The 13,408-nt window shown below is 36.2% G+C and overlaps 1 protein-coding gene across 2 annotated transcripts in view; it reads left to right on the forward strand.

The window, feature by feature from the left end:
* Positions 1–12,396, forward strand: part of kbtbd3 (kelch repeat and BTB (POZ) domain containing 3) — a 39,786-nt gene extending 27,390 nt beyond the window's left edge. For both annotated transcript variants that reach the window (XM_048532580.2, XM_048532581.2), the window contains one exon: positions 1,855–12,396. In XM_048532580.2, the coding sequence (XP_048388537.1) occupies positions 1,855–3,448 (1,594 nt within the window). In that variant the 3' untranslated portion in view covers positions 3,449–12,396. The remainder of the gene's footprint in view (positions 1–1,854) is intronic.
* The last annotated feature ends 1,012 nt before the right edge of the window (positions 12,397–13,408 follow it).

Consider the following 13,408-nt stretch of genomic DNA (forward strand, 5'->3'; position numbering starts at 1 on the left):
GATATTTACTCTTCAGATGGCAGTTCACTGTTAAACCAATTTTTTAAAACCCTGTTCTTATATACTCCCAATGACCAGTCAATTTTCTTATAATGGATTTTGTTTGAGGTTGTCAAAACCATCAGGTTTAAATTGAATTGATTTTCAATCTCTAAGTGCTTAGTTTAAATTAATTGGTTAATCGTCAAGCTGGTTGTCAAAACGAGCCTAAAGTTTCCAATCACACAGACAATTGATATACGTTTCAGTTTCAGAACTGTCTGTATCCCTTCAGCTGCTTATAGACACATTTTTGTTTAAATCCCCAAGCTTAGAAAAGCACATCGCCTCTTGAAGAGACTACACACTCTTTCCTCCCAAGCATTTTTCCAAACAAATTCTAACTTCCTGCCTTCCAGTTCATAAGGACTCTACACAACTTTGCAACACTAGGAGGAAATCCATCAGGAACTAGGGATTAGGGATAAAAGGCTATGGGCTAAGTGCTGGAAAATAGGATTAGAATAGTTAGATCATTGCTTTTGACCAGTTGAAGGGCCTTTTTCTGTGCTGTAGATCTCTTTGACTCTACGACTTTATGATTTGTCAACTTGTAGTTCCAACGATTTACTCTGTATAATTCCCTGGTATTTTAATTTTCTTGAGTTGCCCCCTCATTTTTAATTCATGACTTGTAGCTATTTCTGGGATGTTTCTTATTTCTTTCCTCGTGAAGACCTTGCAAAATATCTGTTCAATTCGTCTGTCATCTCTTTACCCTCCATTACTAACTTCCGAGACTTGTTCTCTATAAGATCCACACTTGCATGTTTTTCACTTTTTGAAAAAAATATTTGGAGAGATATGTTCTAAGTACAGATAGGTGGAACTAGTTTAGTTTGTGATTATGGTCAGCATGGACTGGTTGGACTGAAGGGTCTGTTTCCGTGCTGTATAATTCTATGAGTTCATGACTCTTAAGTCTGTGAAGAAACTTTTTCTGCCTGTTTTTATATCTTTGGCTAACTTTCTATTGTACTATAATTTTCCTTCTTTATTAATCTTCTGGTAATTCTTTGTTTTTTTCATATTTTGTCCAATATTCTCACCTGCTACCTATATTTGCACATTCCACGTCTTCACTTTGAGACAATCTTTAACATTTTTAGTTGACCACTGATGATGGTTCTTTAATTCCTTGGAATTTTTCTTATTTGTTGGAAGGTATCTATTCTTTCTCATTTTCTAGAATATCCTCTTAAATATCTACCACTACATCTCCATTGACCTGTCCCTCAAACTAAATATCCAGTTTGCTTTTGTTATTTCTGTTTCATGCCCTCATAATTGTGCTTGTTTAAATTCAAAATAGCGATCTTGGGCCTACATTTCTCTCTCTTAAACTGCACATAAAGTTTTGTTATGTAATGGTTGCTGCTACCCAGAGGCACTGTTACTATAAGGTCCACAATTAATCTTACCTTGTTGGTCAAAATTGGGTCTAGTATAACCTATTTTTTGGCTGGTGCCCTAAAATACTGATCTAAGAAATTGTCCCGATAACAATCAATGAATTCCTAAAATCTAAACTACTTTTTCCCCATCTGATTTTTCCACAGACTAGAATTGACAGTAATTTTAATTTTCTAGACTTGTTCTAGAAAAACATGTACTGTTTTCAAGTATATTTGGAACTTTTAGGTTAAAAACATTCAAGTTTGTGCATGTGCGGAAAACCTGTCTAAAATGTAATTTAGCAAATTGTGAACTGGACCACAGATAATAACGGAAGCAGCAAACGTTGAAATAAATACTTGAGTCAGTTTCATTATTATCCTGGTTAATACACTAGTTCTATTGCTGTTTTCCTTGCAGAGCCATGTTTGAAGTTCACATGAGGGAAAGAGATGATGGAAGTGTAAAAATCACTAATTTATCTCCAGAAGCTGTGCAGGCATTTCTGGATTTTGCTTACAGAGGGTATGCACGGATATCTGAGACCAATGTTGAAATGTACTTTCAGATGTCTTCATTTCTTCAAGTGCCCCTGTTAGCTAAAGGCTGCGGTGATTATCTCACCAAAAAGATCGATATCAAAAACTGCTTCCAACTGTTGTCTCTGTCTGAGAGTTATGGTTCTATCAATTTGTACAATCATGCTTTGAAATTTGTAGTGAAGCACTTCTCTCTTCTGATAAAGTCAAATGATTTCTTAGAAATGAATGTTGGACAGCTAGAAAAATGCCTTGAAGCAGATGTCTTGAATGTCCCTGATGAGGATACTGTTCTGAATGCTGTTCTTCAATGGACTCAGTATGAAGTAGAGACGAGGGAAAAACACTTACCTTGCCTCATTAGGCTTGTGAGATTGCATCAGCTATCCAAAGAAATTCTGGAGAATTTAATGAGATCTGAAAGTTTGCTAGCAAATAGTCCTGAATGTATGGAATGTATACGCAATGTTCTCGATAAATTTGAAGAGGAAAATGGGCTTTTAACAGATGCAAGACCATCCACAACAGAAAACTACATATTTGTTCACAAAACTGAAGAAAATGGTACGACAAAGCATACCTTTTGCTATAACATTAAAAGTGATACCTGGAAAGAGTTGCCTGCTGCAAATATTATTGATTTTCCAGGGTCAAGCTTGGTTACCTATGGAGAAAAAATATTTATAACCGGAGGATGTAAGATTAGTTGCAGTAAATCTATACGATTGCACGTTGCAGAAAGATGTCATGATGCAACTGACGAGACATGGTGCTACTGTCCAAGAACAAACAATTTCACTTTGGTTTCATCAATGAAGAACTCTCGGACCATGCATACGTCAGTTATCGCAATGAAACAACTTTTTGTAGTAGGTGGGAAAACCAGAGGAGCACAAGAAATGCAAAGTCTTTTAAATGTTGAATCCTACAACCCTCTTACGAAACAATGGAGATCAGTGAGCCACTTACCAAGAGGAATTTACTATCCGGAAGCAAGTGCCTGCAATGACATTATCTATGTCCTTGGATCAGAGGTGGAAATAGCTGATGTCTTCAATCCATCATTAGATTGTTTCTTCAAATACAATGTGTCTTCTGATCAATGGTCAGAACTTGTTGCTGAATTTGGCCAGTTTTTTCATGCCACTCTTGTGAAAGCTGTCCCAGTGAATTCCACATTGTATATTTGTGACCTTTCTACTTACAAAGTCTACAGTTTTTGTCCAGAAACCTGTATTTGGAAAGGTGAGGGCTCATTTGAGTGTGCGGGCTTTAATGCAGGGGCAGTTGGGATTTCAGACAAAATTTACATTTTAGGTGGGGATTATGCTCCTGATGAAATCACAGATGAAGTCCAGGTGTATCATAGTAGCAAATCGATATGGGAAGAAGTATCTCCAATGCCCAAGGCTTTAACAGAGTTCCATTGCCAAGTGATTCAATTTAGCAGAAGTAGGGATCCCTGGAAAAATTAATTGTAATGTCTACTTTTAAGTGGTGATAATTGGTCTTTGTTTAGACCCAACTGTTTAACTATTTAAATTAAAATCAAATATATTCATTTTCTCTCCAAAATCATGTCACCTGACTTCCTCAGAGATAGGAATTTGGTTCCATGGACCCAAAACTCTCTTGTCTGATGACATTTGTCAAATTGTTTTCCAACATGACAGTACTGTCCAAAACCAAATCCTTTTGTAATATACTATAAAACAGAGTTAACATAATTTAATGAAAAGGACATTTATTTGACAAATATTTTAGATTTTTCTGATCTTGATGGATAAAGGAAACTAGCAGATGTGGTGAATTTGAATTTCCAAAAGGCATTTGATTAGGTGCCACTTAAATGTTTAGTTCACATGTTAGGAGCTTGTGAATTTGGAAATAATATAGTAGCATGAATTTTAAAAAATGGCTCTTAGCAGGAAATAGAGACTAAATAAGTGTCATTTTCAGGTTGGCAGACTTTAATTAGTAGAGAATCACAGGCCTCAACTATTTCCGATTGGTAATGATTTGGACAAAGGGACCAATTCCATTTTAGCCAGATTTGCTGAAGAAACAAATATAGGTTGGGAAAAAAAGTGAGGAGGATTCAGTGCATCTGCAAAGGAAAATAAATAGGTTAAAATGAGCGGACAAACCCTTGACAGATGGTGTATAATGAGGGAAAAGTAACGTTTCCCACTTTGCCAGGGAGGAAGAAGTATAAATATAGAAAAGTCTTGTTACAGCTGTACAGGGCATGATGAAACTAAAATTAGAGTACTGCATATATACATTTTGATTCCTTATTTAGGGAGGCAGTTATCTAGGATTCCAAAATCCAATTTAACTTTGATTGTAACACCCTGGTTCTGACTAAATATGAGACCATGCTGGATACAGTTGTCTTTAGATAAGATTTACAAACTTATTAAACTGGCAAAACAAGTAACAGAAATGGTACCCAACCAGACAGTGGACCCAGCCATTGCACAATGGAATACTAATCCTCTCAGTTGGCTAGAGCATGTCTCTTCTTTTTTCTTCTATCTTCTTATTTTGCGTACACAACCACTGAAAAGTCGGACTTATCAATCCCTTGCAAACCACAACCCATGATCAGAAATGACTCTGAACCCAGACAATGCATGACTAGATTCTTAATTTGTTAGGTGATATACACGCACAATGTATAAAAAGTTCATGGTTAGTCTTTGATTTCTAATTGTGGTCATTTTAGTTACATCACTTCCTACTATCGGAAGATTTAATTCTTTCACATGTCAATCATTTTATTAGATAAACTCTTTGTTAACAGTTTGTTCCTTCTCCTTGACCCATGCAGCGATTTCTACAGGATAAGATAGTACCAGTAGATCAATTGATGTATCTGCTCAGTGCATGCAGTGCCATCTTTCAGTGATTAGCTATAATTACAAATATTCAAAATGATAATTTAAAAATTCTCCAAAATATACTGATCAATCAATTCAGAAAAGCTTTGTTAGGTTGATTTCTGAGGTGAAAGATGTCATTCACTGGTGGAGTCATCCTGAACATCATAGCTTCACCTATCATTTCGCTGTAGTTTGTAGTTTACCACTGAGATAACAAAACATTTTATGGCGTATTCCTTGTCCAGTTTGTATTAACGGAATGTATGCCATGATGTCCTCATGAATAATATCTCACATTCATTGTCTCAGATCTTGCATAATTGATACAAATCACTCATTAATTCAAGCATCTATCAAAAGATTTTATTTTAGAAACCATCTGCTCAACATGATTTTTCTCTGTTTAGTTATGTAAGTTTATAACAAATTACTTTAAAATAAGGAACATTGTAGAAAAGTTGCTTATAACTACAACATAAAACGAACACAGTAAGTTACAAAGTACTGATACATAAAATCATAAAGTAGGTATTACTTAAGTTGTGCAAAGAGTGTATAAAACATAAATGCACAATAAACATTGAATATGGTGAGACAGTGAGTTATTTTCATGCATTAAATCAATATATAACTTTAGTGATAATAGAACAATTATATAGCTCACACAGCTAATTATGCATTATTACAAATGCTGACTCTAAATATGTTTAGCAAAATATGCAATAATTTTTCTACATCAAACACTATAAATTTAAAACATAGAACACAGCTGTTGTTCTCTTTCCTCTGATGATAATGCTAGATTCTTACTAACAACTTAACTTGAAAGAATGTCACTTGTTCATTAAATCATTACCGAGTCTGTCATTTTATTCTATTTAAAACCTGTGAGGTGACACTAAACAGTCACATTATTAAAATGCTACATTGGTTATAATTTAAACAAGATAACATTATCAGGTTTTTTGGGTAATATATTCTAAACTAAATTAATCATGAAACATTAATTTCCCTGCTTATTCTTGAATTGGAGGCAATTCAGAAAAGCTTTGCTAGGTTGATTTCTGAGGTGAGGGGGTAACGTATTGAGGTTTGATTAAGAAATTGATCCTGCTGTCATACTCATTTGAGTTTGGAATTGTGAATGATGATCTTATTGAAACAAAGAGGGTGCTTGATCACATTGATTTTAGGAGTATATTAGGAAATAAGGGCTTCGTTTCAGAAGAAGGGTCTCTGATTTAAGGCAGAACTGAGGAGGAATTTCTTCTTTCAGATTGTTGTTAATGTTCAGAATTCTGTACTCCTGAGAACAATGGAGATGGGGGTCATTGAACATATTCGTGGCTGAGTTGGACAAATTTTAATCTACAAGGGGGTTGACGGTTATTGGGGAAAAAGGTAGAGATCTGGAGTTGAGATTATGATCTTATTGAATGACTCAAGAACCATATGATCTTCTCCATCAGCATTCAAGCCTTGTAGTGGATGGCCTGCTGAGCAACATAAATAGAGATACTGATTACAAAAGCTAACACAGTGATTGGCCCTGTCAGTTGATTTGAGCAGAAAGTTGGGCCAATTGTGAAGATAATGCCCCACTTATATGTAATCAGTGGTTTAACCACATACTAGCAGCAGTCACGTCCCTACTGTTGTCAATTATTTTAAAGAATAAATACCGTACAAAGGGTGAAGTCCTTCCACTTGGCTGAATCTCTAAATTTTAAAGAATGAACATGGTATAAAAGTCATGAATCCCCTGGTTGACTAACACAGTTGTGGTGGTCCTGGTGGAGCAGCTGAATAAATGGCAGAAGGTTTTCTTTCCTTCAAGTGACAAAGAGGTCCTTAAACAAAATAAGTTACTAACTCAGAAAAAAGCCCACAGTTAATTAGCAGAAGTTGTCAGTTGCTTGTAAGCATCATCTTATGAATGTCTGTTTGGTTGCACAAGTTCATTTGAATAACAAGAACCTCTAGGTAGAGACTGATGCTCTCCCATCTCTTCACATTTGACTTTGTAACATAAATTCTTCTGTGACTGTCCCTTGCATTCCACACTGATTTTGTTGCTTGCTAATTTGCAGCTTCTTTGATAATAGCTGGTAACCATACCAGCCTTCTCCTTGTAACAATTGCACTTCCTGCTGCTGCTCCCATCCCAGTAGACATGGCGTAAAACAGCTATCGTTGTTTGCCTGATCACACATGCAGACTTTTCATGCCTCTTTCATGTCAGTTACTTATACACTTCTCATTTCAGTCACTCATGCAAATGATTGCCTCCATCCTTTTGTCTATAACTCTGTTTAATAAGGACAGAAATGAAGATGCCTCAACAGACTGCACATCTCTTCACAAAAAAAACACACTAAATTACGCCAAATCATTTTGTAGATGGAGGTAGGAAGGAAGAGAAAATGACCTCAACCATAGAACAGACCACTTGAATCCATTCAGTCTCTTAATATGGATGGACAAAGCCATGCTAATATTTGGTGAAGGCAGCTTGAAGAACATTGTGATGATAGGTTTGGAAGCAGTGGTCAGCAAATTAGTCCCCCATTCTTTCTTAATGGCCATTAGCATGATATCTGGGTGCTGCCATTCAGCCACCAATTAACCTTTGACATAATGCTGACACTTCTCCCCATGTGTAGGCTTTCCTATCATTCACTTTTGAGGAGAGAACACAAAAGAAAGAAAGTTTCCAGAATAAATGCATTTGCCTTCCCCACCACCCCCAACCCCTTGCCCCCAAGCACCAGCACTGAAGTTGAAACTCCACTTGGGATGGATGGTGAGCCCAAAAGGAATGCTCAAGGAGACTTATGCAGCAACTCAGCAAATGTAGGAACTAATGGAGTTTCACATGGGTAAATTAAGGTTATCTTTTTTGGTCAGAAGAATAAAAAGGCAATTATCTCAATAAAGAAAAACTTCAAAATGCTTTGATGCGGTAGGTTCTGGATGTTCTCCTGCAAGAATTACAGAAAGCTTGTATGCAGATACAGTGGACATGAAGGAGGCCAGATGGAATTTTAGCATTTATTCCTAAAGGTATGGAGTAGAGAAGTGTTGTTGTGACTCTATAAGGCATTGGTGAGACAGCATTTGGAATATTGCATATAGTTTTGGCTCACTAACTTGAGGAAGGATATAATTGATTGGAGGCAGTTCAAAAAAGGCCACCAGATCAACTGCAGAGATGAAAGGCTCGTCTTATGAGGATAAATTGAGCAGTTTAGGCCTATACTCAGTGGAATTTAGAAGAATGAGAGAAGATCTAATGAGGTATATAAGATTCTAAAGCAGATTCACAAAATATGTGGAATGGATGTTTTCCAGTTTGTGGTTATCTGGAATAGGAGGTCATAGTTTTAGGGTAAGTGGTGGCAGATTTAAAACATAGATGAGAAGAAATTATTTCTGTCAAAGGGTCACGAATCTATGGAATTCACTCCCCCAATTGCAGTGAACGCTGTGACACTGATTAAATTTAAGGAGGAGACAGACGGATTTTTAATTAGGAATGAGTTGAAGGTTCATGGGGAGTGGGCAAGAAAGTAGAGTTGAGGCTGTGATGAGATCAGCCATGATCATATTAAATGACTTAGCAAGCTTGAGGGGCTGAATTGCCTACTCCTGCTGCTAGTTCTTTTGTTGTAATGAAAAGGCCTCAAGAGATGGCACACCATGGGAGAAGCCCACATACTTGCTCTTGCATCAAGGGTAAAGATGCTGATTTCAGAGGCTTAACCAACAGAAGAAAACTGCATAAAAAGCAGCCTGCCAAAACCTATCCGAGTATGGAGAAATACAAATGCAACATGTGTAACATTAGAACTCTGCAAGTTCCTATGGACTACATGATTACTTGTTTGGTTACGACAGCCAATACTTCTATACAGGATTCTGTGTCACCAGTGTTTGTGGCTTTGAATGGCACTAATTTGAGTTTCAATTAGTCCCTTAGTTCTGTTATCTCTGCTGGTTTCAAAATGCTGATGTTGGCAAACCAAGACTTGGATCAGGATTTTCTTGCTCCGCGAAGTGACAGAATGGAAGCAACTCTTTTAACCCACTTGCTCTGGAATTAGCCTGTCTCCTCTCCAGCTTTGACTTTCCCTACCTGGGGGCCAGACATCTCCTGGCCAACTAAGATCCCATCCCCTGGAAATTCTTGCTTCCCATAAAGCAATGAGAGAGGTGAATTCCCAAACTGGTATTGAACATGTCTGCTGATGCTCACTTCCAAAGAAAATTTCCAAATCTGGATCTACACTGTATGCACCAGTCGTAGATGGTATCAGTCTTAATGGATGGAAGTTTTTTTTTTAATTTCAATGTAGTTAAATTTGTTCAAAACTTGTTAATGTGGGCTTTGAGTGGTATACACTACCACTTAGCTGAAACATAGCTCTATAATTGTTGGTGAGATACAACCTCCCTCATACTTCATCTAATTCTTAACTTCAGACACTCTATTTTGTTCAAATGATGAAAAGATCTATGTTTGTACTGGTTACATTTCATGTTTCTGTGAACTGATAAATTGTCTGGGCTAGAGTGCACCTCAACAATATAATGCACTCTATGTCCTCAAAAAAAGAAATTCCACTTGACTTTGTCCAGGGTTTCAAGATACTACTTAAGCATAACAATCTGACTTAGCATTGTCAAGACTCACTGTGTTCGTTTGTTCACTAGTGTACAGAGGTATCAGAAAAGTGTTGGTAAATAGTGTACTTTGCTTTGCAGTTGCTACATCATGACCTCCTATAGTGGACTATACCAATGCAGCATCATAGCTTCCAGGGAACTAGACACATGATTTTCTCATGGTTATTGCATACTTCTCACTCTTTAAAGAAGTTGGTACTGTTTCCTATTAAAGAATGATGCTAGTTTTTCTGGTGGCTTGATGATCACGTGTGTCAGTGGCTGTCTGTAGCCAGGAAACCCTGTAATTGCTGTAAACCACACAGCAAGGAGGAGCTTGATGTAATCTTTAGTCTCTATCAGGTTCCTCTTCCTGCTGCTTGGCTTCCCTTTTAAATTCTCCATCCACAGATAAATAGCAAAGATGATTTTGCTCCTCTTCCAAATCCTTCTTTTTGAAAATAAATGGATTAAAGTATAGAATAAAGTAGCATAAGAATCTCCCAGATCCAAGAATACAAAAAAACACTTCATGCAGGACCTTGGCATATGTAGTTTTGCAAGTCAACCTTTAAATAGCTCTCCCTATCTTAGTTTCTTCTTTGTACCAATTAATATTAATGATTGGTTCAATTATTCAGCATAACCATAATCAACAAAAATAGCACTTAAATATTGTAATGAGCGTCCAATCTTTCAGACAGCAACAGTATTTACTTTAAAGCAATATGAAGTTTTTCTTCTCAAAGCCTTGATCACCCTGTTTGCTTATTATCGTCTGAAAGTTGCAAGAACTACAATGAATATACTTGTAATACATTATTTCTTTGCAAATTACAGTAGCTATATGCATTTACACAGCATCTTTAACATACTAAAGTGTTGTAAATGTTTCACAGAGATGTTACCAATCAAAATTTGATACCAAACCACTTAAGAGGATATGACCACAAGTGGCCAGAAACTTAGAAATAGCTTTTAAGTACTTTCCTAAAGGTGTACAAAGAAGTGGAATGTTAAGGGAAGGAATTCCAGACCTTAGGACATAGGCATCTGAAGTCACCAGTGGCGGAATGATGAAAATCAGAGTTGTATAAAAGGCCCGAATTGAGGAAGCAGAGATTTTGGATAGCTGTAAAACGACAGGGAGAGCTGAGGCTATAAAATGGTTTGAAAAGCAGTAAGTTTTTAAACCAAGGCTTTGGCACTGAATTAGCCAATGTTGAACAGGGACCATAGAATGACAGCTGAATAACACCAGTTGTTAGGATGAAGACAGCAGCATTTTAGTGGAGCTCAAATTTGTGCATTAGGTAATCTTAAAATTATGAATGCTTAAAATACACTAAGATTATTTTCAAATATCTGTGTAATTTGTGTAGGTTCTAATGCACGTTAACGAAAAAAATGACTGAAATGAAACTACACAAAATAAATGCAGTTAATTCTTTAACTTGAGTTGTTTTGCTTCTGGGAAATAGTTGCAGTCTGCTCATTTTCTGTAATGGATAGGAACCTAGGGTGGGGGGAGTGGAGTATAACAGATAACTATTACTACGGCCCTTCCATCCAAGTGAAGACTACCCTGCTATTCATTTCGTTGAAACTGCTTGGAATTTCCCTAGGGATTCTTCTATTGTCATGTGGTTACTTGCATGAAAACATCACAGTAACATTGATGCTATTTATTTTCAATTTTTATCCCCCAGAACTACATTGGTGAATCTGGGAACTCCAGTAGAAATTCTAGCTATGTTAGCTACATAAAACCAGAAGAAAGTCACAACTTGAGAGTTCTTTGGAAACATATTGTGACTTTAATGGTGATCAGACACATAACCGATTTCCACGTAACTAAATGTAAATACTATGAGTTTTCATTATCACGAGTGGTCCTTAAAGCGTGTAGGACAAGGAGATGAAAAATACAAGGAGGGAAATGTGTTATTGTAGTCAGTATACAGAAAACATTTGGCTATAAAGTAAAAAAGTAAAGTAAAGGACTTTACTTTTTCCTGTCTATTACAGTCAAATGATCAGAAACATATTCCCCTCAAAGGATTGCTAAATTTCAGTGACTATCAGCATTAGGAATTGAACCTTGACCCAAAGACACATTCAGAAAACATTTTAATTATTATACTACTATTTAACAAAGTCTTATTCTGGGATTATTATACAGTGAGGTACTAAACTTTCAAATGTAAAAGGCTAATGATTTCAAGTATTGTTAATATTTCATTTTAATTTATTTTCCATTAAAAAGCTGTGAAATGAAGCCATTTCTTCCTGTTTCAATGTGATGTGATGTGACTTATAAATTCAGTTTGCTTACTACTGAATGAAATTGCAGTAATAAAGCTTGTACAGTTTGAAAACTGCGAAATTCCACCTTTTAAGTTTATTGAATGTAGCAGTGCCCTATATATGATAGATATTTACAATAGCAAGAGGTAACATTTTTTTATAAATTGAAGTTCAAAATGTAAAGCTCAAGTTTATGCTCCATTTAGAAATGTGAAAAGATGAATACAGGTTTTACGTGGATACTTGGTAAAATTTACATCCATTTGTCATTTTATTAGCAAACACATTGTGACCTTTGACTGCAGTGACAGGCATGGAACTGTAGTTCTTTCATAATCCACCTGAAACTTAGTGTTTGCAACATAGTACAAAGGGTGTGTAATACTGTTTTCTTATTGTGACTTTTAGCTATGCGCTTTCAGGTTCAGAATTTAATTAAGAGTGCTGTTTATTTAAACCCAGTTCAGAAGTTCTGCAGTGTGGCAACCTTGAGATCAATCTATATTTATCATGTAAAGTGAATGCTTCTGTAAAAACCATCTGAAATAAATGTACAATGAATCAAATGATGTGTACAGTGTTGTAAATTATTTCCAATTTCACCCTCCATGAAGCTCCGTGAGGCATATGAGTTTTTATATAAGTTTGGCAAAAGTTACATAGTAAGTTGAAAATGTTCTAAAACCAATTTCCTGCATAAATACATCACAAGTGCATTAAAAGGCTTTGTACACTTTTTAAATGTATTAAAGGTACCCAGTAATAATCAATAAAGTTCATAATGTTTTAAATAACAATACTTGTATTATAGCCCATTATAGTTGAAGTGTTTTGCAGTATTGATCCTCCCTTTTTCCATCACAGCATCTAACAATTCCCAAGAAATGAATCTACTTTACACTTTCTTATTCGTTCACAAGATTTGCATAGATGCTGGCTATGCCAGTATTTATCACTTAATTGCCATTGCTAAGTCTGTTTCAAGTAGTAATCATTTGATGCTTATAGAAATCAGTTCTGACTTTAGCTTGCACTAGTTTGAAACTATTCATTTGTCACACTTATTCCTTTAACTGCTCAGAAAATAAAACGCCTTTCCATGAGAAAAAGACTATAACTGCTTCTGACCTCGGTTTGAGAAATAACTGACAGGCCATTTGATCCCCATTTTGTCATCTTGTATTAAATCGGCACCAGCTCTAATATTGCTGGCATTCACAGACTATTTTAATGGCTTTTCATAATTTGGTGTTTCTAAACTGCTATGGTTGTCACTGTCAACACGACTTCCATATTCAGTGATCAGAACAACGAAGGCAAGCGTGCTAAATGTCTTCTTAACCACCCTGTCTACCCGTAATGTAACTTTCAAAGAACTAGGTACCTGAACCCCAAAGTCTCTCTGTTCAACAACACTACTCAGGGCCCTACCATTAATTGTTCAAGTCCTGCCCTTGTTCCTTTTACCGAGATGTAATACCTCGCATTTATCCCAACTTCATCTGCCACCCCATAACCCATTGACCCCTTCGATCAAGATCCCTTTGTAATCTTAGGTAACTTTCTTCACTATTGGCT

Source organism: Stegostoma tigrinum, chromosome 6, assembly GCF_030684315.1.
Source record: "Stegostoma tigrinum isolate sSteTig4 chromosome 6, sSteTig4.hap1, whole genome shotgun sequence".
NCBI classification, from domain to species: domain Eukaryota; kingdom Metazoa; phylum Chordata; class Chondrichthyes; order Orectolobiformes; family Stegostomatidae; genus Stegostoma; species Stegostoma tigrinum.